The 27,194-nt window shown below is 38.0% G+C and overlaps 1 protein-coding gene across 21 annotated transcripts in view; it reads right to left on the bottom strand.

Annotated features, from left to right (window-relative positions):
• The window catches only part of QKI (QKI, KH domain containing RNA binding), a 160,565-nt gene that overhangs the window by 21,621 nt on the left and 111,750 nt on the right, over positions 1-27,194 (bottom strand). For 20 of the 21 annotated variants that reach the window (XR_005818802.1, XM_040553417.1, XM_040553412.1 and 17 more), the window contains one exon: positions 347-434. Coding sequence is in view for 20 of the 21 variants with exons in the window: in XM_040553417.1 (XP_040409351.1) it covers positions 347-434 (88 nt within the window). In the remaining variant the exon portion in view is untranslated. Of the gene's footprint in view, positions 1-346; positions 435-25,335; positions 25,645-27,194 lie in introns of those variants that run through there. The other variant, XM_040553432.1, reaches the window with a different exon arrangement.

Below are 27,194 nucleotides of genomic sequence, written 5' to 3'. Positions count from 1 at the left end.
AATATAATTGAAAAGGAGTCCACTGCCCTTTATATTAAGGAAAAAATAATTGTAAAATAGAAAAATCTGGCTTAAGAGTTGAATTTTGTTTGAACTATATATTTGTAAATATTTTAGCCCAGACCTGTTGTTCTTAAAGAAACACATTAACAAAAAACAGCAACAACAACAACAAAACACAAAACACCAAAAGACTTGCAAAACTTATCTACAGAAGATCATCTGTAATGGCTACCTGCTGTTTTCCTACACAGTTGTTACTGTCCATTTACCTGAAAGCAGCTTTAAGAATCGAAACCTTCAAATACTACTGTTGCACTGACCCTCAAGATTATAACATGCTTACGTGATTTGATGTTGGCATCTCTGTAGGTGCCATTCAGAATTGCAAGCTCCATCAGCTGCATCTTTTTAAGGCTGTCTTCTCCTTCTGCCTGTATATGAAAAGATGGAAAGAAAAGTCAGGCTTATTAATTTACTAGTGCATAAGATCTAAGGGACGTAGAATAAACCGCCTGCAAGTTTTAGCCAAGGAAAGTATCTGCTTACCCATAACTGACAAAACCATTATGTTTTGTTAACTTTTCCTTAAAATTAAGTACAAGTTGTCTGTTTCCTATCATTAACTGGTACTGATACATATCTTAGAGGGTTTTAGAAAAGTCTCATACCATAAACTGAAAAGAAAAAAAAGTAAAATAAAATAAACTGGGTTAAATTTAAGTCGATGCTTGACAGAAATTATTTGGGTAAAAAATTCTCAAGCTTTAGTAAAAAATTTTACATACTATTAAACTGATGTTTAAAAAAATCTACTATTGGACCAGAGGAAGAATAGAAACCCCAAGTTTTATGTAAACTTTGTTTTACTGTAACATGTTCCACTGTACTTGAACCTAACTACTCCTGGAAAAAATAAAAATCTTTGAGCAGCTTTTCAAATATCAACAACTGCTATATTGCAGAATTCATAATTTTGGAACATGTAGATGTTGTTTAATGAGGACATAACTACTGTTTATACAGTATACGTTATCCTTAATTTTTTATTTCAATATAGATGACTTGACTGAAGTTATCAATTCCTTTGGTGTCTTGCAATTTGCATAAATATGCAGTATTCAGTAAAAAAAAAAAGGCAAAAAAACACCACCCACCACAGAAAAAAACACTACCTTTTTCTGTTACTAATAAAAAATATTATAATTAGTATAGTTCTGAAGACCAGACATTTTCTGATCTGTTTTTCCAGAAATACTACCATTTGTTTAGTCTACCTCCTATCAACCAGAAAACAAGATAATGACATAGGAAATCCAGGAGAGACAGTTAGGTACTTTGGTGCTGAGTTACCACCTTGCTTCTCACATTGTCTACCACTGCTGAGAAGTCTCACTCTTGGGAAAAAGGGTGCAGGTGAAATGTGAGCTGCATTTCTTAAACTGGTTTCTTGATTTTTTAATTTTTATTTTAACCGATCTCGTCTATTCACATAATGTTTTCCAGATATTTGGAACAGGATTTTTAAATGTAATGACAACCTGCATCGTAAGATACTGTGCCATCCACGGAAAACCTAACAAAGACATTTCAGAGATAGTTGTTCACCTGTCTTAAACAACAACTCCAGCAGATGGTTTGAATTCGGACTTTCAAAAGGACTAGTGATTATGAAAAATACAATTAAAAAGCCACAAAGAACAGCGATCACCACCAACAACCTAAAAAAGCCTACTAAATAACTTTGTGTCCATTACAGCACTGCAATACTGAAATGTCTCCCAAACAAGTTATGAGTTGATAGGAATATCCACATGCAGTGGTTCCAAAGTGAACAGAAACATTTTCAAACTAGTTTAAAGCAAAATATTGTTATACACACTTAAGTGCCAAAACATGGATGAAGTAACTTACTAAATTGCAAAACAAAAAGAGAAAGTCTTAAAATTGCATTTAAGCAAATAAACTACTAATCAACACAGTAAGATGGGTCAAGACTACTTGGGTCAACACACTTCCAGATGCCAGAAATGAAAGTCCTAACCATAATACTGAGGATTTACCTAAACACAAAAAATTACAAACTAACAATTGACATTGTTGTTAAACATACAGAATATACTAGAAGAATTAGACATTATTTTCTTTATCTATTAAATACTGTATGACAGACCAAACTAACACTAATATTGAAAAAATAAATGCACATTCAATTAGCATTTTAACTACAAATTAACTGTGCAGTTAAATACTATACTATCCAGATACCTCAGATTCCACAATCATTAAAATTAGACTCTCTGGAATACAAAATGTACTGATTATAGCATGCTTAATATGACAGTCTCAGAACAGACTTACAATTTACATGCAGAGGATTTATTTATTCATTTTAAAGAATTTCTTATTCCACTGCATCATCACTGGTAAATTATCTATACTGTGTTGTCAACCATGATGCAATAAAAGCAATTCCAAATCTATTTTTCTATCCAGAACTCAAAGACTTTCGTCATTCTGGATATAGCTTCATTTCTCCTAATTTATTTTGGCAATAAAAATTTTTAATACATTGATTTCCCTTTTCCCCTCCACCCATAATGGTTATTCTTTGCTACTGGCTTTTTGCTTGTGTTTATTTATTTAACAGAAAGTATGTAACAAAAAAAAAAAGCCCTACTCTCAATGTCACCTGCATCTCCCATATAGTTCCATCAGTGTTACTAAAATTGCATACTTCCTCCAAATAGGAGTTCGGGTGATTGATCTGAGACACTATTAATGAGTCTCAGTAAATGCTGAATCTTACATTCCACTTGCTAGGATAATTTTAGTAACTCTGTTATCCCACATTTCAGACCATGGTAAATGTTTTCCAAATGTAATTATTTATAGGACAAAACTTTAAGATAGAAAACATTTTCTCCCTTCTGGCATCCCCAAAGGAAGGAGTTACAGCAATTTAAAAGCAATAAAAGACAAAGTAATCATTCTTATAATTCCTATTTTGGATCTTTATTTTTCCTATAGGTCACTATGCTTTCTATGAGAAAACATGTGGCAATTATTTAGATTTTACAAAGTATGTTTACAAAAATAACAGCGGTCCTTAGAGTACAAAAAAGACTGAGCCCTTTAATTTTGGCCATTTAATTCTCTGCAGTACTGCTCAGCAGTTGATAAAATTTTTATTCTTTTGAACGGACTCCAAAGCATAGTTTAAAACATTTCTTTTTAGATGGTATCAGTGATAGTTCACAGGTTCAAGATGTGGACTGGCACTGCCAGACATTAGCGCTGCCTTTCAACTTTTGGCATTTGGTTTTTCAAAGCACCTATTCCAGGGGGAAAGCAAACCAACACACACACACACACGAAAACCCCCACCGCTTAAAAACTTGTTCATCGCTGACCACAGGGCATCTTGCCGACTCCTCCCAGAAGATGGCACTGTTTGTTGCTCGATGCCACCACCTCCAGCCATGGTGCTCAGCACCCTGCCGGCACGGCTCCTCCTCCTGCAGCCCCTCGCACCCCGAGGCCACCATCTCCCCTCAGGGCACTGGCCACATAGGCGGTTAGGAGCCCTTCAGATACCTCGGCATGGCCTTCGACCTCTCGTTAGGAGCCCTTCAGATACCAGGGCATGGCCTTCGACCTCTCGTGCCAAGTTCTCTACTTGATCGTCATCCACCCATAGTCAAAACCTCAAGTTTCCAAGAGATGGGATAGCGAAACGGGCCCGCCTTTCCCTGTGGCCTATCCTCTTGTCTCTGCTGGCAGATGATCAAATGAGGCCCGTCGATGCAATCCATCTTAGCTGCAGGCATTTCTGCAGGCACTCACTGTTACAGCAAAGAGAGGTTGCAGCTGGGATACAAAGGCAATCTCTAAAGGGACAGTACATTACCTGTACAATAGCTACAACAAAGCTCAGCCATTTGTACCAAAAGGAAGCTACTTTGAGCAAACATCAATAAGGTCACTTAAAGCCAGATTTGCATTACTAAGTTGAAGCTCAAGTGATTGACTCAATCCTCTCATCCTCTTAAATCTTCAGTGCTTTCCTTGTACTTCTCATGTGCAATATAACATGCTGATTAAGAAAAAAATGCTATCTTGAAACCCAATTCTTTAAATGCAAGCACTTGCAGCTGCTCTCTGAATACGCACACTGAAGAGATGCAGTAAATCCTAACAAAGCCAACTACGTGCAGACAAGGGTGGCTGCTGCTCTGTCAACACCGGGCCAGCACTCCTCTCCTCACAGCAGCTCGGCCCTACTTGCACTAGCAGTAAAAAGACCGAATGCCTGTGAGCACCGTCATTTTGAGCACCTGGTTTCCTAATATTTATCAGAGTAGGACTAATGGTCACAAGGTTTAAAATGCTAGTAACTGTTAGTGTCACCTACTCCAAGCCTCTCTGCTGTACTTGTAATATTTACCTGGTATTAAAACCAATGGAGATTTTTTTTTATTGGCACGGTTTACAATTACCCTGTTGCTTTTTTCATTCCTACAAAAATACACAATGAAATATTAAAACCATCTTGACTTTGCCCCCTTCTAGAAACACAAAGGGGTAGCGTCACCTCACTGAGGTGAAAGAAGGACAGCTGTACAGACAGACATCGACGTCTGAAAGGAGGTTTGAGGCCCACGCTGGAGATCCCACAAGAATCTGTGGAACACTTCCCAAAACATAAGAATCCCAAACAAAATATGCAATGCTCACCATATTGATGCCCACCTAGAGCAAGAACTCTCCTACATTGGGTAACACTGGCCGTTTAGAAGAAAATTGAGGAGCACCATTATGTAATAAAACGCTGTCAGTGAGAGCTTGTTTCACATCATGAAACAGAGAGCTGGGAGAGAACACTCTATTGCCTTCTTACTTTTTTAATGACTTCATTTTAATTTCAATGTCCAAGCTTTAGTCCAACCCTATTGAACCTCTGGTATCTCAAGATCCTCACAGAAATTATTCTGTTTAACTAATACTTCTGAAATCATTATATTTTAGGCCCTTAAATCCCTCAGATTCTCATACGCATACAGTGCGTGCTTTGGAGTACCATACATTTTAACTTTTTATTCATACACAAAACATACAGACATTGATAGGGAGGCCCAGGATCATGCTGGAAGACAGACGAGCATGCAGTGCATTCTCTGCACTGTATTTCAGCAGTATATTCCAATACACGGCTGAGCAGAGAACCACGAGGGGCACGCAGCAGAGTACCCACACTGAGCCACACGAAGCTCCTTCTGTGCCTGCAGCTGAATTAATTCACAAACCAAACAATCCACTCAGAGATAGCAGAGGTTCCTCATCCTGATAGAGCTGCTTGAGCCTCACAGTTCTTACCAGCTAAGTCTCAAAACGTATCCTGATTCTCATTACTAATGCTGGCAGGGAAAGCTCTGAGCCTTTCTGTACAAAGGACATGTGCACTTTCCCCTTAAAATGTGCATTTTCCTCTTAAAGTAACTATGTTAGAAAATACAAAAAATATTTTTTCCTACATTCATAATAATAGAAATATGCTTATTTAGGTAATGTTAGTGACTTTTGTGGACAGTCTGGCTTCCAAATGTCGCACATTTTGGAAGATGCTTCTGCATGCTGCAGAAGTGCATGCCTACACTTCAGCTGGATTCTCAACTGACCTGAGCTCAACCGTAGTAAAGGTGCAGCCAGCACTGGCTTTGGTTAAGGCTGCAGGCCTTAATCAGTTGTTTCAGGGCCATCCATTCAGGATCAGACAAGGAGCAGCAAGTAGGAAGTGATGGTGAAACAAAGTGATGTGTAAATCAACTGCAGATGCAAAGACAAGAAATCAGTCAATCTTCCCCAGCCAACTGCGGTGGGTGCCCGTCCCACCAGGCTGACGGAAAGAATAACCAAGCAGCCCCAGCAAGGCAAGAGCACCAAAGAGCAGCATTCACCTTTCAAGTACCTCAGCAACTTCTCGCACAGACTATACCTTCCCTGCCTGCCCCATACCACCTCTGGTTAAGCAGAAATATTCAGGGGTGGTTTGGCACCTTTCCTGCTGCCCTCAGAGGGGGAGCAGCTATGTCTTCCAGCTGATACCTCTTGTCCAAGTCCCCGTGCTTCTCTCCACATCACTTCAGGTTAAGAGTTTTGTCAAAAGCACAGTGTATTTTTACGTACACAGTTAAGGTGTTAAATAATTTTATGCACACTCTAAACAGAATGGCAGAGAACTCGGCAGCTTTAAAAAGACACTATACTAATGAACAAGAACAGATATGTAAAACCCTTCCTCAAATAGAAAAGTCACTTACAGTTGGAACATACAGTAAACATCTTTTCTTTTCTCCCACCGTACCTCTGGAAAGACACATACATTAAATATGAAGACTTGTATTAACCTGTGTATCTGTATCAGACAAACGACCTGCAACTCATTAATTTAATATGAATTTTGGTAAAAGCACAGTAGCACCTCTGAAGTATTTTCTGTCACTGATCATTCCTCTCTCACGGCGCAGGCGCTGGTGCCCCGCAGGGGTCTGTCACCCTGCCTTCCCACATCCCCAGCTGCTGGAGCAGGGTAGCAGCTGCGGCTTCCTCGCCAGCGCTCCGACACTCACTTTGACTCAACACGCTGTGGAATGCTTTTATCTAGCTGACAAAGAAAAATGTTCCACTGCAATTCACTTGTAGATCAGTAAGTATTCCAAACATACCATGCACCAGTCAAACAGCCTTTACACATGAATGTCTCCATTCAGGGACAAAAACCTTCCATTCATAATTGATAAACAAAAAAACTCACAAACAATATACTACAAATTCCTAGACATACACGTATTAGAGCAAAAAACAGATATCAGGCATCAACATATTATAAAATACGTTATAAAAGACCACAGGGAAATGCATCGGAAACCCTGATCATCAACTGCTCAAACCCTGATCAAACTGCTCATCAATTACCTCTGTAAAACACCAGATTTCCCTTTTGTAAAAGGCTAACTTTTACTCCTGGCAAGTTACTCTGTTACTCAGAGTTAAGGAATAAACATCCTGTAATCCCTTCCCCTCTAGAAACTTGACAAAGGCTTCTAAGTTTCCCATGGCTAGAACATAAATATGGATAGTTAGAAGCTGTTGGTAAACATTTTCCATTTAGACTCTCTCACCCTTGTTTGTATACTTCTGATGGTGACGGAGCAGAAGGCCTACAACATCGCTTCGTCGGTACTAAGGAGAATTTGCCAGAGCATTTATTCTGGCATCATGCAGCAGCTACTCTTTTATCAGAGGAGACTCCTCCACATACTTTGAGACAAAGTAAAATAAATCACTACTCGAAGACCACCCATATTTCTTAGAACCCCGTATGCCATTAATGATGCTGTGGCATTGAATAGGTGGCACGCTGTAGCTCGGTTATTTCTCTATTTCCTTTTCAACACTGATACACACTGCTGTGTCTATAAGGACAGGCAAAGATAAATTAGCATCATTATTTCTTCTGGGCAACACAGCCTGCTTATCTTCTTCAAAGCAAGCTCTCAGTTCAAATGATATGCAAAGAAGACTGTGCTGTTTCACTTGACAAATTCATTGGTCATAATGTTACAGATACACTAGGGGGAAAAGGCAGCATATCTTTTTACACTTCCCATCACCTTATCTGACATATCCATGTTTAATCATGATACTTGGCTTACCAGTTATATTTTCGAGAGTCCTTATGCCCCCCTCCCCCACTTTCCATTTCTGCAACAAGAAAATACAGATAAGGTACTGAAAAATCAGCATGAAGCACATTTTATAAGCCAGACTGAAATACAGTATCAGTGGAACCTAGGGGCTTTTTTCACCAAATATCTCCCAGGTACTAGTTGTTAATGTATTGAAAAAATTTACCTGAAGCATTCTGCTTGACCTTAACAGATTTTTACGTCTGTCAACATTTCTTGAAGACAGACATAGCAGGATTATATTTATATCACAGAGTCTGGGGGTTTCAAGGAAATAACATCCCTTGGATTAATTATACTGAATGCCCAACAGTAATTCAAGTCCAAAATTTGCTTTTTGTCTAGCTCTTTTTTATGGATTATTTGTCTTTTCCTCACACCCCAGCCTTTTAAGTGTTAATAAAGTCAGTGACAAGAACCTACATACACCACACAGAACAGCAATTCACAAAGCTCCAGAACAGAAACACCTTTCATGATATATATACACCAACCCACCCAAAATCCTAAAAGAAAATAACATTTATACAGTACTCTCTACAATGTTTCCAAAAAGACAGAATTGTACTGAAATACATTAAGATTTATTTATTAATATATGTATTAAGATTCAAATGAAAGAGCAATCAATAATGTGAACTAGATAATAATGTGCACTAACTAATAATGTGCACAACTAATACAACTAATAATGTGCACTAGATCTATTTTTAGCAATGTGAAAGCCCAGTTAAAAAACTTTCAGAGTTAAACGCTGTTTTTGGTATTTCTAATTTCGGACACCCAAAAGGTCCTCCTCGATGGTTAGTTTAATTCTGAAAAGAAGGAGCTAAACTACATGCACACTGAATGAAATGCTACCAGGTAAGCCTCTGGTATAAATTTTCCACACAGGACTCCACCAGCAACATCTTAAGTACCTCAAACATCGTAGGAATCAGAACAGAGCAGGAATCAAACATGACCTATATCATGCAGGTCTTTATTCCAGCTATAGCTTTTGAAACAGACTGAACCATGCCAAAACACTTGGGAGACTGTGTTGATGCATTCCACTGACACTGAGACAAATGTTTCAACCCACCCTATATATTAAGTATATGATAAAAATAATTTCACCAACTTATGCTTCACAACTACCTAAAATTAAGGTGGCTATTCCGATAGGTATAGATGAGAGGCAGTTGCTAGAAAAATAAAACTGGAATAATTAAAATATGTTTATGTAAGTCTAGCCTGATCTGTCACATTTATTTTTCCTTTGTTATCCCAGGAATTTTCTATTCGAGGTTTGAGTTTGTAAACTGAACAGCTCTAAGTTTCCCATCAGTACAGCAAAGACATTGAATTCAGATATCATCTCCTCCACCCTCAAAAAGAGCCCATTATTTCAAAACTAGTATTTTGTTGCAAACTGTAGACTCAAATGCCAGCTAATTCTTTCCAGCTATGCTAATGTTTTAGTACATAAACAAAGCCTTTCATTCTCAAAACGGTACTGAAATATGACCCCATGTTTTCATATGTTAAACATGTCCATTATGTTTTTAATCTGTTCCCACACAGAAATAAAAAAAGAAAGCAAGAAAAATGACATTTCATTTCAGATCAGATTTACTAATCTAGAAAGAAAGTGACAAGTTCTCTCCCTTTACAGCAGCAAAAGAGAAGTAACTGCTGGTGACAACAGTGAAAAGATTGCTGCTGTGAGTTAGGGTACATCTTTCAAGTGTACCTTCTCTTACATGTTTCAATAAGCATAGTATTCAGGGTTGCATGCTGTCACGTGGAAATTCAAGCTGTGGTAGTAACTTTTAAGACATTTTTATCTTCAGCTTGAGATGTCCTGAAAAGGTAATACTGACAAATTAAAATAAACTCATCTGTTAGGATACAGAGTAATAGCATGAATGCTTAGGCTTATCCAGTTATAAGACACAGGGAGTAGCAGCCATCCCCAGTAGCTTCTTGGACTACCACACTGCTATAGTCACATTTTCAACAAGAATCATCACAACTAAGTGTGATGAGGAAACCAACTTAAATTGCTTCTGCATTTCACCTACCCTCCCTTTTGTAATAGGTCTACATTTTTTGGTTTCCAAAGGAACAGGATATGCAATGGCATGGTTCTGTTGACACTTGTTCTCTCTCTCTCTCGGGTGGAGTAGTCTAATGACAAATGACTACAATGTAGAACTCTGTATAAAACTACCATTTATATATACATATATATAAGATGCACAAAAATACAACTGACTTAAGTCTTAAATTTCTAGATCCCCTGAGGAAACAAAGTTGAAGGGACCTATGCACTCAGGATATATTCTTAAAGTAATTCTCAACAGCTGCTAAAATGTGAATGAGTACTAAAAGTTCACAATTACTTCCAGCTGCTTACCAGTGTACGTGCAACCACAAATCTGTTGACTCTAAGGCACGCATGTCTTACATACATTTTTACTGCTATTCTAGTATAGATGTTACTCTAAAAACTGACGTTAATACTTCCATAAGCACCACAGACGCCCGTCCTACTTTCCTCGCGCTCCGAGAGCTGACAAGGCCCATGACCAGGCAACAGGAGTGTTCCAGCTGGCTGGGCTCCCCTCGCTTACAGCTGGCTAAAACCTGCTTTCACACAGCTTAAAAATATAGAGAAGTGAAAAAAATAATGGTGTGCGCTCTTTTGGGGACAAATATGTCAATCACACGACCTTCTGTTTGAAGGCTCAAGCTGCTCAAGGCAGTGTGTTGCTAGGGAGGTGGCTTTCTTTGCTATTTATTGAGCTTTCTTTCCAGCTTTGAGACTAGCCAATGATGATTTTCCAGAGACAGCGGCGTGAGCTCAGTGCTGCCTGGCCGAGGCCGTCAACAAAGGGCCTTTGAGGAGCGCTTCCTCCCGAGCGCGTGATGTGACATGACATGACCGCACGCCCATGCGACTGAGGGACCTCCTTCCCGTTCCCCCACGGCACAGCAACCCACGGCGATCCCGTCAGCGCTGACTGACCGCCCCTTCATGCCCAGGTCCTCTGGCACTGCGGCACCTCAGCGCACCAGCCAACAAAGCATCCATCAGCGAGCAGCCCCCAAGGGCAGCGGGGAATCCAGGTAACCCGCAGCGCCTGCTCACGCTGCCACGTGGCCAGAGCCAAGGCAAGGCCTGCAAGTTTCTGTCAGTTTGTACCGTTGTTTTAATGTTATTGCTACCTACGTTTAGCATTTTAAAAGCCTTGTAAGGCAAAGTCCCATATAATTGGCCAAGAGACTTCTGAAGCATTCATCTTACAGAAAAATACGTACAGATTTTAGTTCTTCATTAATTCCATTAATCTCGGGCATCAGCACTTAATAGCTTCACTTACGAAAGATTAGTGTATTCTTAGTAAATCATGAAAAATCATGTCATATATTTCAGTTTCCTGTAACTATTCCACAGAAGTGATAATCATTTTACTTCTTCTATTAAGAAAAGCACGTTTCTAGTGTACTTTGTTTAGATTAATTAAAACATACGCAAGTCTTGTTTTAATTATTATTTAATTACTCTTGAAGCTGGAGTACGATGCATTGACTGTGTTAATGAAAGTAAAACCAGCTTCTTGCTTCAAGACATTCACCTTTTGGCTGTGGGTGTTTATTACTTTAAAGGCCAGTATTTAGTGTCCAGACTTGGACAGATAAGAACCACCTATTTTTCATAATGTAATAGCTCAAATGCTCAACTTCACAGACAAAACTTTATTCTAAAATTTATAAATCCTTTAAATTAAAATTTGAAGACATTAACAATTATTTTCTTTACAAAGTATTACTAGAACTTTAAAAAAAATACATTTTGAAAAAAGCCTAATCAATTACAGGAAAAATACCTTTCCATTATTTTCCAATTTACACACACACACAAAAAGTATCTCGGCAATTTATGCATAGAATAGTTAGAAAAGCTTTACTAAAACTATTTTTCTTATTAAACAGCAGTTTCCGTAAAAAGTGCTCTCTGGAGACTGAGGTAACAGCCCTCCTCCCCCCAACTTTCAAATGCCTTGCACAAATAGCAGGATCTACCACTTCCGTACACGGGACATGTCAGAACAGTATCTGCTGCAAGCAGAGAGACACACATTTCACATACAGAAAAGAGACTACAGTATAACAAATAGAGTCTTCTATCCAGAAGAGGCTTGGGATCATGAGCTGAGTATCAATGACTCACCAAAACGCGACTGCTTAACCTATTGGAAAGTCCCCAGACACATTACTGAGCAAAACATTTTCACCTCTTTTTCCAAATATGCTATGTTACCAGAATACAGCAGAGCAGGTGCAGAGATGGGTGGGGACCTCAGTCTGCTTACCTCTCAGAAAACATCAGACAAAGCTCACCCTGCCACTAGCAAACCTGTGGGGCAATCAGGAATATCAGACCGGCACTGGCCTCAAGAAACCATCCAAACATTTCTTACATGGCAAGAAGCTCCCACAGTACATCTTACGATCCTGGGAAGGTTCTCAAGACTGAGATGACTAAACAATAGGCTTACGGAGATTCCCCAGAGACTAGCTGAAGGGTGAGAAATGGGATGCTTGTGGAGAAAATGGGAAAGAATACAGATGTGATTGTTCTAGTCTTATTAAAACACAGGAAAAAAAAGCGGAAAATACTAATGTAATAAAGTAGACAAGAGTATCTGAAGTACCAGAATCATCACAGGCATGTAAAAAAAAAATACAAAAAGCAAGCAAGAAAAAACACGTAAGAGTACAGCCTGAAATAAATGAACAGGACGAAACCAAAACAAAGTTAAGCACCAGCCACTAGCTGATTTGGTTGGCCACAGGAACCTTGCCGGACTGGATGCTGACACCTGAGGAGGCAACCGCATTTCGCCTCTGCACTCCCAGCTGCTGCAGCACCCTGCTGGCTCCCTGGGCTGCTCAGCTCACCGAGCCAGCAGCAAGTGGCCCCCTGCCCCGCCTCCTGCACACAAAAGGGTAACTCTGGACCCGGTGCTTGGGAGAGCAGGATCAGCTTTGGCATTGAGAGTAGGATCAGCCTTGGCAATGAGAGCAGGGAAAAATGGAAGAACAGGTACAACTACTTTATCCTTCTCTGACTTGCTTAAATACAACTTCACTGCATTTTTATCCAGTGAGTAGATGCTACCTGTGTATCCTTCCTTTTGAGGCTGCCTTTGTCCCTTAGCCAAGCACTTTGCAGGCTATGATAGTTTCTCAGTATCATCCTCTATAAAGTTATTTCAGAGGAGTCTGTGCACCAAGGTCTTCTCCAGAGAATGCCCCCTTCCCCATGGCCTTATCTCCTCTATGGGCTGAAGTTAATTGCTGTAAATAACACTTCTCTTCTTCCCAAAGTTGAATTTGAAGAAAGGTTTTCTGTAATGTAGGCACTAAATATCAAGAAGCACGACATACATAAAAATAAGAGTCCAGGGAGTCTCACCTTCCAAAAATGTAAAATATTGAAATACATTAAAATAAGGAATCAACTAACTAGTATCTGTTTTCTCAAACACAATTTAATGAACCTACATGATAAAACAAGTTCTTTAAGTCCAATTTTCTGTCTTTGAATGAGAGAAGTATATATCAGGCCTATCTTAAATAATTAATTTCCCTATCCTTCCCCGCTACTCTACACACTAATTTAAAAACCTGCCTCCTCAGCAGAAACACAGACACAACATTTAAGTAACCATTTAGCAGAACTCACACTAAAACTTTGATCAAATTTGAGTGCAAGTTAAAGTTTATACTGGAACAGAAATAGACTCTTTACTACATCAACATTTCATTTAACAGTTTTCCTTTTCTGATTTTAAAACAGCTGAGTACCTGAACTGTGGCTGAAACACTCTGCAGTCCCCAAGCCACCCTGGATCAATGCTGTCACCCCATGCTCAGGGAATTGTTTGTGATAAATTACCCTACGATATTTTTAAGGGGGAGCTCCCCTGTAGCTTTCCAACTAACCTTAAATGCCAAATGCATATTGTATCAACTTTGTGGAGAACAGGCAAAATTCTAATATTAAAATATGAAATCCAACCTAATAACGCCAAGCTGTTCAAATGGTAACTTTTCTTCCCACACATTCAGTTCCAGTGCCTGCACATCACCTCCTCCAAACTGAGTTTTTGAGTTTTCAGTTTCTTCTCATACAGATTCTTAGATCTTTGTCACATAAGTCAAAACTCTCCCATTTTCCCATTTCTAGATTTCATCCTTGATTTTCACTTCTTTCTCCAAAAATCTGTTTTAATATTGTTCAGAGACTCCAGTTCTCTGAACACTTACTGTTCTAATGCAATCATTACGAGAATGCAACTCTTTCATATCCAAAATTGTACAATGAAACTGTCTTTCAGAGACTGCAGAATTATCATTTCACATTCCAGCAGACAAGGTGCACACCCAGAAGTAAAAGCAGCTTAAAATGCATTCTCTACAACAGGATAAATCACCTGAGCCCTTCTTAATCTCCTGAACTGTGGAATTTCATGAATATTGCAAAATAATACCCAAATTCACATATTCTCTAACTTTATGGATTATATACTTATACACAGTACCTTGCATTAAAAACCTCCTTCCATGTGTGTAAAAGTGATTTACAGAAATAGAAAATTATATGAAAAATGGAAAAAGAGCAATTAAAGCTTTCAGTTACAAGATGCAAACAAAAATCAGGTATCAACCTAAAAAAGAGATGCATGTTTTTGGACACTAAGAGTAAATGAAGAATATTCATTTTCTCATCACTGACGGGAAGAGAGGAAAGTACTATTCCTTAAGTCAAAGGAAACACAGATAGCAAAGGTCCGAAAGAACTAAAAAGCTAGGGCAATTCTGAAATGATTCCAATAAAAATGAATGGATTTTTGTTTCTGAAATGCATAAAATTAAGCTGCACAATTGAATTCAGTAAGCTGAGACCTTAAAAAGCTGAGACTGGAATGGGTATCGATCAGATGGAAAACTTACGGAGAATTACTTCATTGGAAATGGGTTCAGACAAGTCTACCTAAAACACAACATGTGATGCTAGAACACAAAAAATTAAAATACTATCTTAAGACTTCTTCCTAGACTATAAACTTCTGGGTGATTTGGCTAAGGCTTTATATTGCTGTCAAAGGAGTCAAATGGTTTAAAAGATGCAAAAAACCCCTCTCAGCTGGCACCTCTGACGTACTTTCAGCCAAGACAACTCATGGTGTTCACAACCCTACTCTTTCCTCTCTTTTACCCTCCTGTATCCAATGCTTTATCCATGCCTGAGCCATGTCAACTGGCTAATCTGAAAAGACTTTTTTTTGGGAGGTGAGGTGACTTGGGGGTTATGAATGGTTTTCTGTCAGATTACCATACTGAAAGAGCTCCCTGCAGGCTCAACTGTGCGTCAGCATCAGGGAGGAGAAACTGGGGGAGCTGAGACTTCCCCCGAGTAGACCTGTCCCTTGACTCAGCTCAGTGCAGAATTAGCCTTTGTCTTGGACTGAGGACCCTACAAAAGTCAATTAATTTATTGATATTGTTTTCATCTTTCTGTATTATATTCTTCTGTAGAACTACCTTGAGTGAGACGTGTTGATTTCCATCAGCCAAGAATTGCATGTATTATGATGCATTTTGTTTCCGGGCTTCTGCACACGTTAAATTTTGTACAACACCATGTAAATGCTACTCTGCTATGGAGTTCGGATACCAGCAGCACGCACACATAACTTCAACTCCCGAAAGTTTACAAGATAGTGACTAAGTGAAAAGAACTGCACAAAGAAACAAGCTGCAGGAATCTAAAGATCTGAGGTCAATATGGCAATGCCAAAATTAAATGAAAAATGGATAAAATACTTTAAAAATTGTATCAGAAAAGGGGGGGGGGGCATGCCCTGAGAAGAAACAGCTGCTACCCTACCAAATGCAGCAGAATGTAGCAGAATGCCCATTTCTTTGATTCCCTGGATTCCTGCACCAGTAGGAGCCAAGAACCCCAGAAATGTAAGAAACTAAACACAGGGAATGAGTGCTTTTCACAGCTTTCCACTTTTTCCCACCTTTGGTATCTATTTCCTGGATAGCCCTGTCTGCTCTGGTGCACAAAACATTGTGGGTTACTTCTCAGCAAATAAAATCAGGTCATACAAACGCCTGGGAAGTGTTATTTTGTTATATCCATCCACAAAATAAGTAACTGAAGTCTGCAGTTGGGTTCAGCAGTGAAGCAGAAAGAGGATTTTACTTCTATATGTTGAACAGCCTGATCACATCTCATGAAAACAGCCCACAGTTGGAATCACAAATTCAGACCTCCACATGTCCAACTCAGTTTTGCCTAAGACAACATAATAGATAATTTGAGTCCTATACAGTTGTGTTGTTTTTTTTAATACTATTCTTTTAGATGATAAAACCAAAGGGTTTCTCTCCACACTGCGAAAAATTTGTCTTCTGTTAGGTAACCTGACCGTTGCATATCCTTCTCCAGTATGAATGAAGGCATTTCTGAGGTAAGTGATCGGTAATTTTCATGTTATCAAAGCCCCTCATTAAAAAAAAAAAAGATTTTAAGCAACATTTCTACTTTTTCCTCATTTTCTACTCAGGAAAGATTATATGAGCTCTTAGCAAAACTAAGGTAGCACTATGAAGCCCAGATTTCAGTTATAAATAATCACCAGATGTCCCTGTACCAACATATAAATTGGGAAGAAGGAAAGAAAAAAAAAGGCAAGCCCGTTTAAGCTGCTGCTGTGATCCCACTGTCACTTAGGTCCACCTTAGCTGTGCAAGTCTACCAGAGGGGATGAGAGGAAGAAGGCACAAGACTCAAACTGAGGTACAGCCCAAGAAAGCCCACCAAACCTATGGAACCAAAATTCAAAAACACAAGAAAAATCAGAGTATGAAATTTGCAAACTCTAGTACAGAGAAACACCAATGAGCCCTGTGATTTTTTCTGATTGGTTTCTTTAACAGCACCAGTTTGCAGAACTGCTGTATAGTATTTGTACTATGTACCTAACTGATGCTTTGAGTTCAACCCAGCATCCTGTGAACTGTTCTCTGTAGCACCACATTTCCTTCACTAACTTCAAAAATACACTGATGTCCTCTCATCATTTAGTATCTCTCTCATGATACAGAGACTGTAACTATTCATGCTTTTAGTTTCAAAAGCCACTTCACAAACACTTTGGCAGCATCATTAGATTTTGCTGCTCCTCATCTAAGAAAGAATGGTGAAATGAAGTCTGATGAAACCGATCTACTGGAAGTTTAAAGGACGTACAGTTTAGAAGACAACATTAATATAAGCGATACTTTTAAAAGTGACTTTAAACGAACAGCTAAAATTCTGAGTATCAGTAATAGTAAATGCTACTCTTGTCTTCATCTAATTTCTTTGGAGATAGTTCTGAAGTTTCACAGAAACAGTTCCTGAGGCTACCAAGCAGAATTTCAGCTGCATCATTAGTAAAAGTTTAGGAATTTGTTAGAACTTAGCAGCTGTTCAGCTACTGAATCATCAGCACAAATTTACTATTTTCCTTTGCTAATTTACAGGATTCCTACTAGTGATGTAAGATCCTATCAAGGAGTTCTAAGCATATTTTTACTGCTTTAAACAAAAGCCTAAATTACTGCCATTACAGCACTACTGCTGTCTTTTTAATTAGTTCATCCACAATATCTTAACACTGATGAGTTAAGATTTGAGATACATACTAAAAAGGATCATAAGGAAACAAATAATTAAGCCTAATTCTATATGCCCAATGTAAAAGCTATTTTTGAGAAAAACGTTGCATGCGATCCCAAAGATGTCATATCCTAGAATATACATTTTAAAATATAAATCCAAGAATTCAAGAGCATATAAGCTTCCCTATTTCATTCTGTGAGTTAGCAAATCTACACGGCCAGGAGAACATTAATACGTGCTTTGAAGCAAACAGTACAAAACCCTGGTCATCAGTCCTTACTACTACAGCTGACTTCTTGAGCACAACTGAAGGTTAAACAAGCATAAGTGATGTTCATCAGTTGAGGCATTTGTGAAAGCAGCAAGTCCATCTTCTCACATTTCAATAGCATTGGTGCTGACAAAGAAGTCAGCAGGTCAAAGCCCAACTCCCTTCAGAGAGAATGCAAGTCTTAGCTGGGAAAACATTTACATGTGACCTGAAAAAAAAATCTGAAGGGCCACAGCGCCGTACTTGTTTTCAAAAGAAACCTTCACTGCCCTCCTCCCCTTCCAGAAGCAGATTTGGCAAGTGTTGTAATAAATATTACATGTACAGAGGAAAGCTGAAATCAATAGCAGGTTAATGTTTATTGAAACAATACAGAGAACCATTTTTAATAGCATTACTTGAAAATAGATCTAATCTAGCAAAGGAAATTCAATTTATGTTTCGAGCAATCAGATTTTATTTTTTTACTCCAGGGATTTGTTGCAAACTCTGTCTCTGAAAATGTGCTTACTGTACTGTATTTAGCAGAAACAGTTTAGCCTTAATAAGCTGATAGTCTGCACAGGAGCATGGATCAACTTATTCTCATTAAGAATGTAAGCAGCTTTCTAACAGCCTTCTTTGCTGTTCAGCCAATGCCAGAGAAAGCAGGGATCTCTCCTCTAAAACCCGTAATTTATGAGTTTATTCAAACCCGCCAAATTGCTTTAAGTAAACGCCTCTTATATTTGAAAATTCCCATGGCAACTCATTTGGTTTGGCAGGAAGGCAGACCCAAATTCAATCCTTTTATCCTCCAGCTAAACCATTACAATGGTAATTCTGCTCTGACACTCTGAAGAGACTGCTAATTACTGTACTCTGGTCCCCAGACAGATTTCCCATTCAGATTAAAATGGCTGTGCAGCGTGGAGAAGAGTAGCAACACCTTTGTGTACACGAAGGGATGGATGTACTCATTACGGCTTCTTACAAGAGAGGTTCCGCCACTGCAAGGACAAAGCATCTTCCACTCAACGAAGTCTTGCAGAACAAAAAACAAGGAAGGCAAAACCAAAGAGCAGAACAGCAGAGAGGACAATCCAACCACCAACGTCGGCGTTTGGACTATTGAAGACACGTAGCCACCTCTCAAATGAAATCAATTTATCTTCTGTTACTGCTATAACATACCACATATAATCGTCTAAGCTACAGATCAAGGAACTATGTAAAGTGCTACTGAATGCCGTACATTGTATCATTATACGGCCTGTGCATGTACCCACTATCTCAATGTCACTCCAATGTCTCAATTTTTAAAAAGCCACCCGTCCTTTTACAGTGTTATTTTTTGAGAGTTCTTTTTTTGTGTATCTGATAATGCTTTTTGCCCCCCACCGTCACTTTTAATCAAGAAAGTGAGAAGGAAACTAATGACTGCTCCCTTGCTCTTCTGCCCCAGCTGTTCCCACTTCCATGGAAATGCAAACACAAGTTCAATATTGAACAGAATAAACATTTACTGTCTCTGGGCCAGTACTGGAAGAGCCTAAACCCTGGCCTAATTCTGTCTTTTAGAAAGAACAAGGATGGTGGTCCTTCTGTCCTCCCATAAAGTTTATTTGCGAAGTACTATGAAGAAGTAAACGTAACTTTTTTTTTTCGTTTTGAAAAGGAATGGGAAAGCCTGGCTACTACAAATGTCTACAGTGGCTGGAAAAATCAACCAAGAGGAACAAATCTGTGAGATAAATCAAAGATCAACATCCTCCCTAGAGAGGTTACCAGCAACTTGCAACTCATTTGAAGAAATGCTCTTGGAGAAATCTTGTATTACGTTAGCATTTTTTTAAGTGATCATAAAAACGAGCACTAAATCTTCAGGCAAAAATTGTGTATGCTTTCCCATATATGTGACTTTCCCTCCTAAATGCGACAAACTACCACAGCAGCTTAGCATGAATGCTGGGAACAAGAAGTTACCCAAAAGAAAGCTAGGAGGCGAGCGTGAATGCAATACGTTGGTGGTTACCAACCCAAGAACCCTTAAATATTTTTCCAGTGAAGGCAACGACCTCTTCACCATGAGTTCTAGGCACATGAAATAGATCAGTATATTTTTTTCTACTTTCAGGTCTTCCATGGGTCCTTTATAGGTAACCTATCATTCCCACTGTTATGGGATTAGCTCCTAAAAACGTTTGAACTATCTACCCTAGTTAGCTACTGTGATAGACTCTATTAATGCGTCTGTGATTGGTTTTGATCAGCCTGCATTTCAGGTTCCAGTGTTTTTTTTTTGTTTTTTTTTTTTTTTTTAGCTCCAGTGAAACAGTCAGCATAAGGCAAGATATTTAAGTTCTGCTAGACCACTTTGGTGTTGAATTTGAGGATTTCTCTGGCATTTAACTCTGAAGACAACATCCATGCCAGTGAACTGCATTTCAGAACACGTGTGGCTGCTTTGTACAAGGCTGTTCATCAATGAAAGAAGTCACGGGAGTATGATTAACCAAGTGCTCATTTTAAAGAATCATATACTAAATCATATATAGCCATGGCTACAAAATTACCAGATAACCCTTTTCAGGAAGGTAAATACTGAGCTGGAAACGGGTTTTCTGCAAATGACTTGGTGGTGGTTTCAGGAAAGCCCCTAGCCTTTCGAATGAGAACCAGGCTGAGACATTTTAAGGCTATGGGTACTAAATACTGACAGTGCTCCAGCAGGTCCTCAGTTCCATATAACAGCTAAGGCTGAGAATGCTTTGGCTACAAACCCGACCTCCTTCCTTCTCAATACTAGATTTAATGACTGACCTATCTTGAATTAATTTTCTTCACTTCCTTTCACTTGTGTAACCTTAAGATTAGAGAAATTCTATTTCTAAACCTATATATAGATTCTACTTCCTCTTATGTTTGTAACCTACAGAAGAAACCCATTTATTGATAAGCCTTTAACTTCTGTAAAGCTACATATGAAAGTGAGTTCTTCACTTTTACCAAAAAAAGGTTGAGGCTGTTGTCATAATTTTGCTATATTGCCATGATTTAGCTAAATTGCGGTAATTTTGCTAGAAAATTTCTTTTTTCTAAGGAACCACCAGGTTCAGAGACACAAATACCAATGCTCCAACCACATAATCCAGCAATACTCTACAGATCTACAGATTAAGTAAGGACAGAAACTCGTTCATCATAACACACACAAACTGCAAATTTAAGCTGCTCTTATGATGCTGCTGAAATGCACACACAGCATAAGATAAACATTTGAATGTTTATTTGGATTTTTACTTATATTTGAATGAAGACGAATAACTTAGGAAGAGAATATAGACTGCTTCCTAAGCACAAAAATACTTTTTCTTATTTCAAGTCCAACATTGCTTCCACAGAATATATGCAAAATACAAGTGTACAAGAAACTATTTTAAAAATATTATTCTCTCAAGCTTCAAATTTTAACAGATAAAGAACATCATACTGCTAGGAAGACAACAAGATGCACTGGTACAACACTGACCTAAAGCCTCTGACGTAAACAATCATGCATCACTCCATCACTTTATTTAAAGCACAGCAGAAATATTCATAATGAGGCACACTGCTGTGCCTTTCATATGGTATAGCAAACCTTGCCCAATCCATTATCAGGATATTACAATCAGTTGGCTCATTTAGAAAGTAAACTGGTACAGGTAGGTGACCACTATTATGAGATTTTTATCCCTTTTCCTGAATAAGTATCTACTACACTTAAGTGATTTATTTCAATGCTGTAATTGTTGTTTTTTTCAATGTATACTTGATTTTCTCATTTGCCTCACTTACATGTTTATTAAGCTAAGCATTTGACATTTCTAAAAAACAGATGTTGAAAACCACCTTTGGTAAGTTTTAAAACTTGCAAAGTTGATCTTCACCCGAATAGCTTTTGCTTCCAGTTGTAGTCCATATACTTTATTTTTCTCTTTATAAATTCAATTAAAATTATGTATATATAAAATGAATGTGTACACATGAACAATATTTCAAATGGTTAGGATTAAAGCACCGTCTTAACTTCTTATGGCTGCTGCAGGCTTCTCACTGAGGTGGCCAATCTGTCATGCAAGATATCAGCATTTGCTCTCAAGTTTGACTGCCTCTTGCAATGCTCTTTACTAGAAATAGGTTTCAGACTTGTAATATGCACATAAAACTCCTACTAAGCTTTGTCTATTCAGTGCTGACTATTTTTATATTTATCATCTCATTCCATTCAACTATTGCAGCTGAAAAAAATGTTTTGTCAGCTTCCATTCAGAGACCTCCATTTCTTGCTATGAGCAAAGAACATTGTTTCTGTTTTTTTCTTTTTTAAACAATTCCAAGTGTTTTGACATTTTCACATCAGAAAGTATTGTAGTGAAATGAAATATTTTCATATCACAACTACTGTACTGACTTCTAAATTCTCAGGATGCATGTATACAGTTTTCTTTTAAAAAAAAGTGTTGCAATTTTGGAATGATGAGCCGAAATGAACTTTACATGCTGTTATAGAAGTATTCAATTTAGCTCTGAATGTGTAATTTCAATAGATAGCCTAATATGGCCAACATATTCTGGGCTGTATTACAGTAAAATGTATTGTTATGATCAGGTCTATTACAACAGGAACATGTTTGTGAGAAGCTTAAGAAAATGCAGAAGCTCTAGATCAGAACTATGTGAAAAGAGCAGCCGACCTGCCCCAATTAGAGAAGTCTACAACTTCTACAAACAGTAAAGCAAATAATAACCCTAGTACTGTTCCATCTGACCTGCAGATGCATAATTTGCTTTAGTTTTCATGATGAGAGTAGATTATTCATTTGCTAAAAAAGTTCAAGTCAACTTTATTATCATTTGCACCTTTAGTTTTAACCCACCCAAAAGCTTTTACTTCAACAATTTAAGACTTACGTGGATAACCTGGAGAAAAGTGTAACTCCAAAAAGAACCTACAGTGTATGAAATATAATTAAGCAATGTAAATAAGATCTTCAAAGGGGGTATTCAACAGTTTTCTTTGTCCTTTTTAGTTTGAACCTATTTATACTCACATACATGTAAGGTTTCTTGCAGCTTCTTCACTACTTACTTAAAAACACTGATTTCCTTGGATAGAAATACCTGCTACGAAGAAAGCCTTTTTGAAAGCAATTTTGTGATTCACAGGACAGTACATTGACCTAAATCTCCATTGTATTACACAGTATTAAATCATGTGCAAAATTGTACTATGTGACAGTAGCAATTACAGAAAGACCCCTTAGTCTATTCCCTACGACAAACTTTTTTGCATACTTTACAGTACAATACATTTGATCTCAAACTCTTGCCATATATACAAAGATTTCATATGGATTAGTAAGAATTTTTATGAAATCAAGAGTTTTGTTACAGAGAAGTAACAGTATTGGTATTTTAAGATAAATTAAGTATCCCTCCACAAGTTTAAGAGAGTCAGAATTCAAAGTGTGAAAACATCTCATGGTAAAGGTCAAGCAGTCATTTCTGGGAAAAGTTCTCCATGGAACCATCACTGTAAAAACAATATTTGGTAGAGACATTGCTCAAGAATCTGAATCTACTGACATTAAATGTAAACTATTTTGGAAGGTTCTCCAACCCTAATGACCATCAATGGCTTTTTCTAGCTTCCAAATGTCTGTTGAAAAACTAACAGGATAGTCATAACAACTGGTTCAGACAGATTGCCTGGATATTAAAAAGGATCTTCCACTATCTAATTACACCTGATGTAAAACCATCACTGCTGTGCTTCCCAGCATATATTGCTGCAGACGCCTATGAACGTCCCCAGCTCCTCGATGTACAGCCTGTACTCATTTGCTATCTACAGACCTGTATTCATTTCATCCTGAGTGAGTTTCATCTATCAAAGGCAAAAATTATCCTTTGACCAAAGAGCATCCCTTTACAAGCATTGTCCAGGATTTGCAACAGATGTGAAAACGTGGAAGGTTGTCTTTTCTTTCATCAATCACTCCAAATCTGGCATCTGAGATCATCTAAGCACACAAGTGCCAAGAGACCTGGGTCTCAGAGTCACAACAGCTGCTAGTATTACTGAAAGATTCCATTTATGTTCAGTGTTAATCTCCCCTGAGAAAGAAGTAGCATAGCCACCAGCGATTCCACCATAGATCTGTGGATTCTGCATGTTATTTTTCTACATTTCATTCTAAAATTTAGTGGAGATATCATCCCTAAAGCAAGATCAACCATTTATTATTCTTACTAATACAACATATTTGAAAATAAAGTGAAGCTTTGAAAATACCTATGTAAATACATAAGAAAAAAACAGCAGAAAAGATACCATTTCCAACAATACACAAGAAAAATTAACTTGATAAGGCAATAAATACGTCTCATTAATCACTGCGTTCCAAGCAACGTGACTTTCCAGGAACACTTCATCTAAGCTTTCACTTTCCGGGACAGTTTACCAGTCCCAAGTTTAAGTTAAAGTAAGCTACTAATGACTCAGTCCGACATGACTTAAGCTATTTAAGATAGCTCCAATCTCGTATATCATGGCCAACTATGTTTCTCCTGACACGGGCTCAAGAACATTCCCATATTAAAACCTTAGCCTATAAGCAACGTATTAAAGAAAATCTCATTAGTGCTCTACTGCATGCTAAAGCATTTCAGTACCGTTTAAAAAGAGACACTCAAGTTTCCTATTGAATATGAGGTGGAAAACCCTGGCCATTTTTCCAAAGCTTAGAATTTTTTGTGTTCTGACGTCAAAATAGCATAATGAAGAGAAGCTTGATGACTATAAATCATCAGTCAGCACTAAACCACAGATGTCTGTATGACAAGCTTTATTTTTGTATAATTAGACATCTAGATTTCAAAACTAACACTGGCAATACAGCATGCTTTAAATAGCCTGAAAATGGAAGTGCTTACTGGTTACTTTACTGTTACTGCACACAAAAATCTTTCCTCCAGAAAGCACTGCCAAGACGACTTGTACATACAGTTATCTGACCTCTTCAATACATTCTGGTTAATATTTAGTATAAATATGTGTTAAAAGTGCAGGGTGACAAATTTTTCCTCTTCATACTATGTCTCCTCAAGAACAATCCTACAAGTAGCATTTCTTCCACTTAGGTACAAGGCTGCAATTTCAAAAAAGAAAACCATCTGAACAAAAAATATAACTTTTGGTACCCAAGATCAATACAATTCGACTGCAGTTAAGACATACATACAAAGTTTGGGGAAAAAACAACCAACCCTGCAAGCCTCACAGGAAGTTCACTGACAAGGAAAAGTACACTTATTAATATTTCATCAAGATTTCATATCAAATATTTCATCAAGATTTTAGAGAATAGTTCATATGGAACGGACCTACAAGGATCATCTAATCCAACTGCCCAACCACTTTATGGCTAACCAAAAGTTAAAGCTCATGATTAAGGGCATTGTCCAAACGTGTCTTGAACACTGATGGGCATGGAGCATCAACCACCTCACCAGGAAGCCTGTTGCAGTGCTTGACCACCCTCACAGGAAAGAAATTTTTCCTTATAAACAGTCTATCTCTGGCACAGCTCTGTGCTGTTCCCATGCATCCTGTCATCAGTGATCAGGGAGAAGAGATGGGTGCCTCCCTCTGCCCTTCCCCTCCTCAGGAAGTTGCAGAGAGCAACAAGGTCGCCTCTCAGCCATCTCTTCTTCAGACTGGACAACCCAGGCATCCTCAAACTCTCCTCATAGGATGTGCCCTCCAGCTTTGTTGTCCTCCTCTGGACTTTCAAAGACCTTGACAACCTCTTTATATCGTGAAGCCCAGAACTGCATGCAATATTCAAGGTGAGGCTGCACCAACACTAAAAAAAAATGTAGCGGGAAAATAATCTCTTTTGACTGTCTGGCTCTGCTGTGTTTAATGCACCCCAAAACGCATTTTGCCCTCTTGGCTGCAGGGCACACTGCTGGCTCATGTTGAGCCTGCTGTCAAGCAGCACCCCTAGATCTCCCGAGCTTTAACAAGCTTTTATATGAAGATCCCAGCTTACAAATTCTGTTCCAGGGCCATCAAAAGAAAAAGGAACAAAGAAATGGAAGGGGGAAAAAAACCACAGGAAGCACAGGAAGAATACTCAAAGAAAACAATGAGGAAAAAAAATGGGGTGAAGAATGAAAAAAGTTATAGATACCACAAAATGAATTACCAGTATAGATCAATGTCATGTTTCTGCCCACAATGTCTACCAAAACCAAATAGATTAAGTACATTTTATGGAATATACAGAATAACCATGTAGAAGCTAATTACCATCTCCAATCTATGCATAATTCTGCTTTGGCAGGGCATGTGTCTACTTAAGTTTTACACAACAACTTCTTCACTTCTCTTTGGGAAGGCAATTTAGTAAATTTACTAGAGTCTTTTTCAGAAATACCACTCTATTGTTTCTTACAGTTATACGTTGTAACAGCTTAAAAAATGAATACAGAGGAGGGTGGCACACATCTCCAATGAATATTTTGAAAGAGAATGAAAAGATGAAAAAGATAGGGTATTCAACGTAAGATGTAGGTAGGCACAATGATTTTCCTGGGTTCTATAAACTATCAAAGATGTGTGGGAAAAGTTTTAAAGTAACAGCTGGATTAAGATGCTTAGAAATAATTGTTGGAGAAGCTTCTTTCTCCTATTACTATAAGAAAAGCCTAGAGAAGACAAGAATCAGTATATATTGTTACCCATGAGCTAATTAAACTAATATTTACGTGTATATATATATATATCTCTCTCTCTGATTGGAACATGTCCAAATCTGTAAAAATATACAATAAAATGTGCCTGCACGGATCATCATAAATAAATTTGCGCTTACCTTTTAATTATTTTCCATCTTCTTAAAAACGGAGTGCAAACTTGTAATCATAATATAAAAAACAGGTTTTATATCCCCTTTCAGAAATTGTTCTAATGAATAACATTAGTTTCTTCTTAGTACTATGAAGATCACTTGAGACGAGTGGAGGAATTTAACAGTTTAAACAAGATTTAATATAATTAAGTTGCAAATGACCTAAATTTCTTGCAGTAAATATGGTCTCAAAAAATCATTTCCATCAACAGACATTCTTCTGTTGATAACAAACTACTGATCTAGAGAGTTTCAACCACTGTATATAATGATGGAGACAGCTGCTTCACGCTTGCACCTGGCCTGAACATATTCTTTAATAGTCAATACTAGCCAAAGCTCAAAAATTTAATACTGCAGTAACACATCAAGTAAAATACATGAACACTTCATACGTGAAATATTTTAAGAGATTCTTGTCCTCACTTTTAAAACTCAGACTTGCACAACAGTAAAAACTTTCAGTGGAGTAAGAATGTTAAAGTGCATTCCAGAATTTA

Source organism: Cygnus olor, chromosome 3 (assembly GCF_009769625.2).
Source record: "Cygnus olor isolate bCygOlo1 chromosome 3, bCygOlo1.pri.v2, whole genome shotgun sequence".
Taxonomy (NCBI): Eukaryota; Metazoa; Chordata; class Aves; order Anseriformes; family Anatidae; genus Cygnus; species Cygnus olor.
Note: the sequence above shows the minus strand (reverse complement) of the source record. Positions and strands in the feature narration are given on the sequence as shown.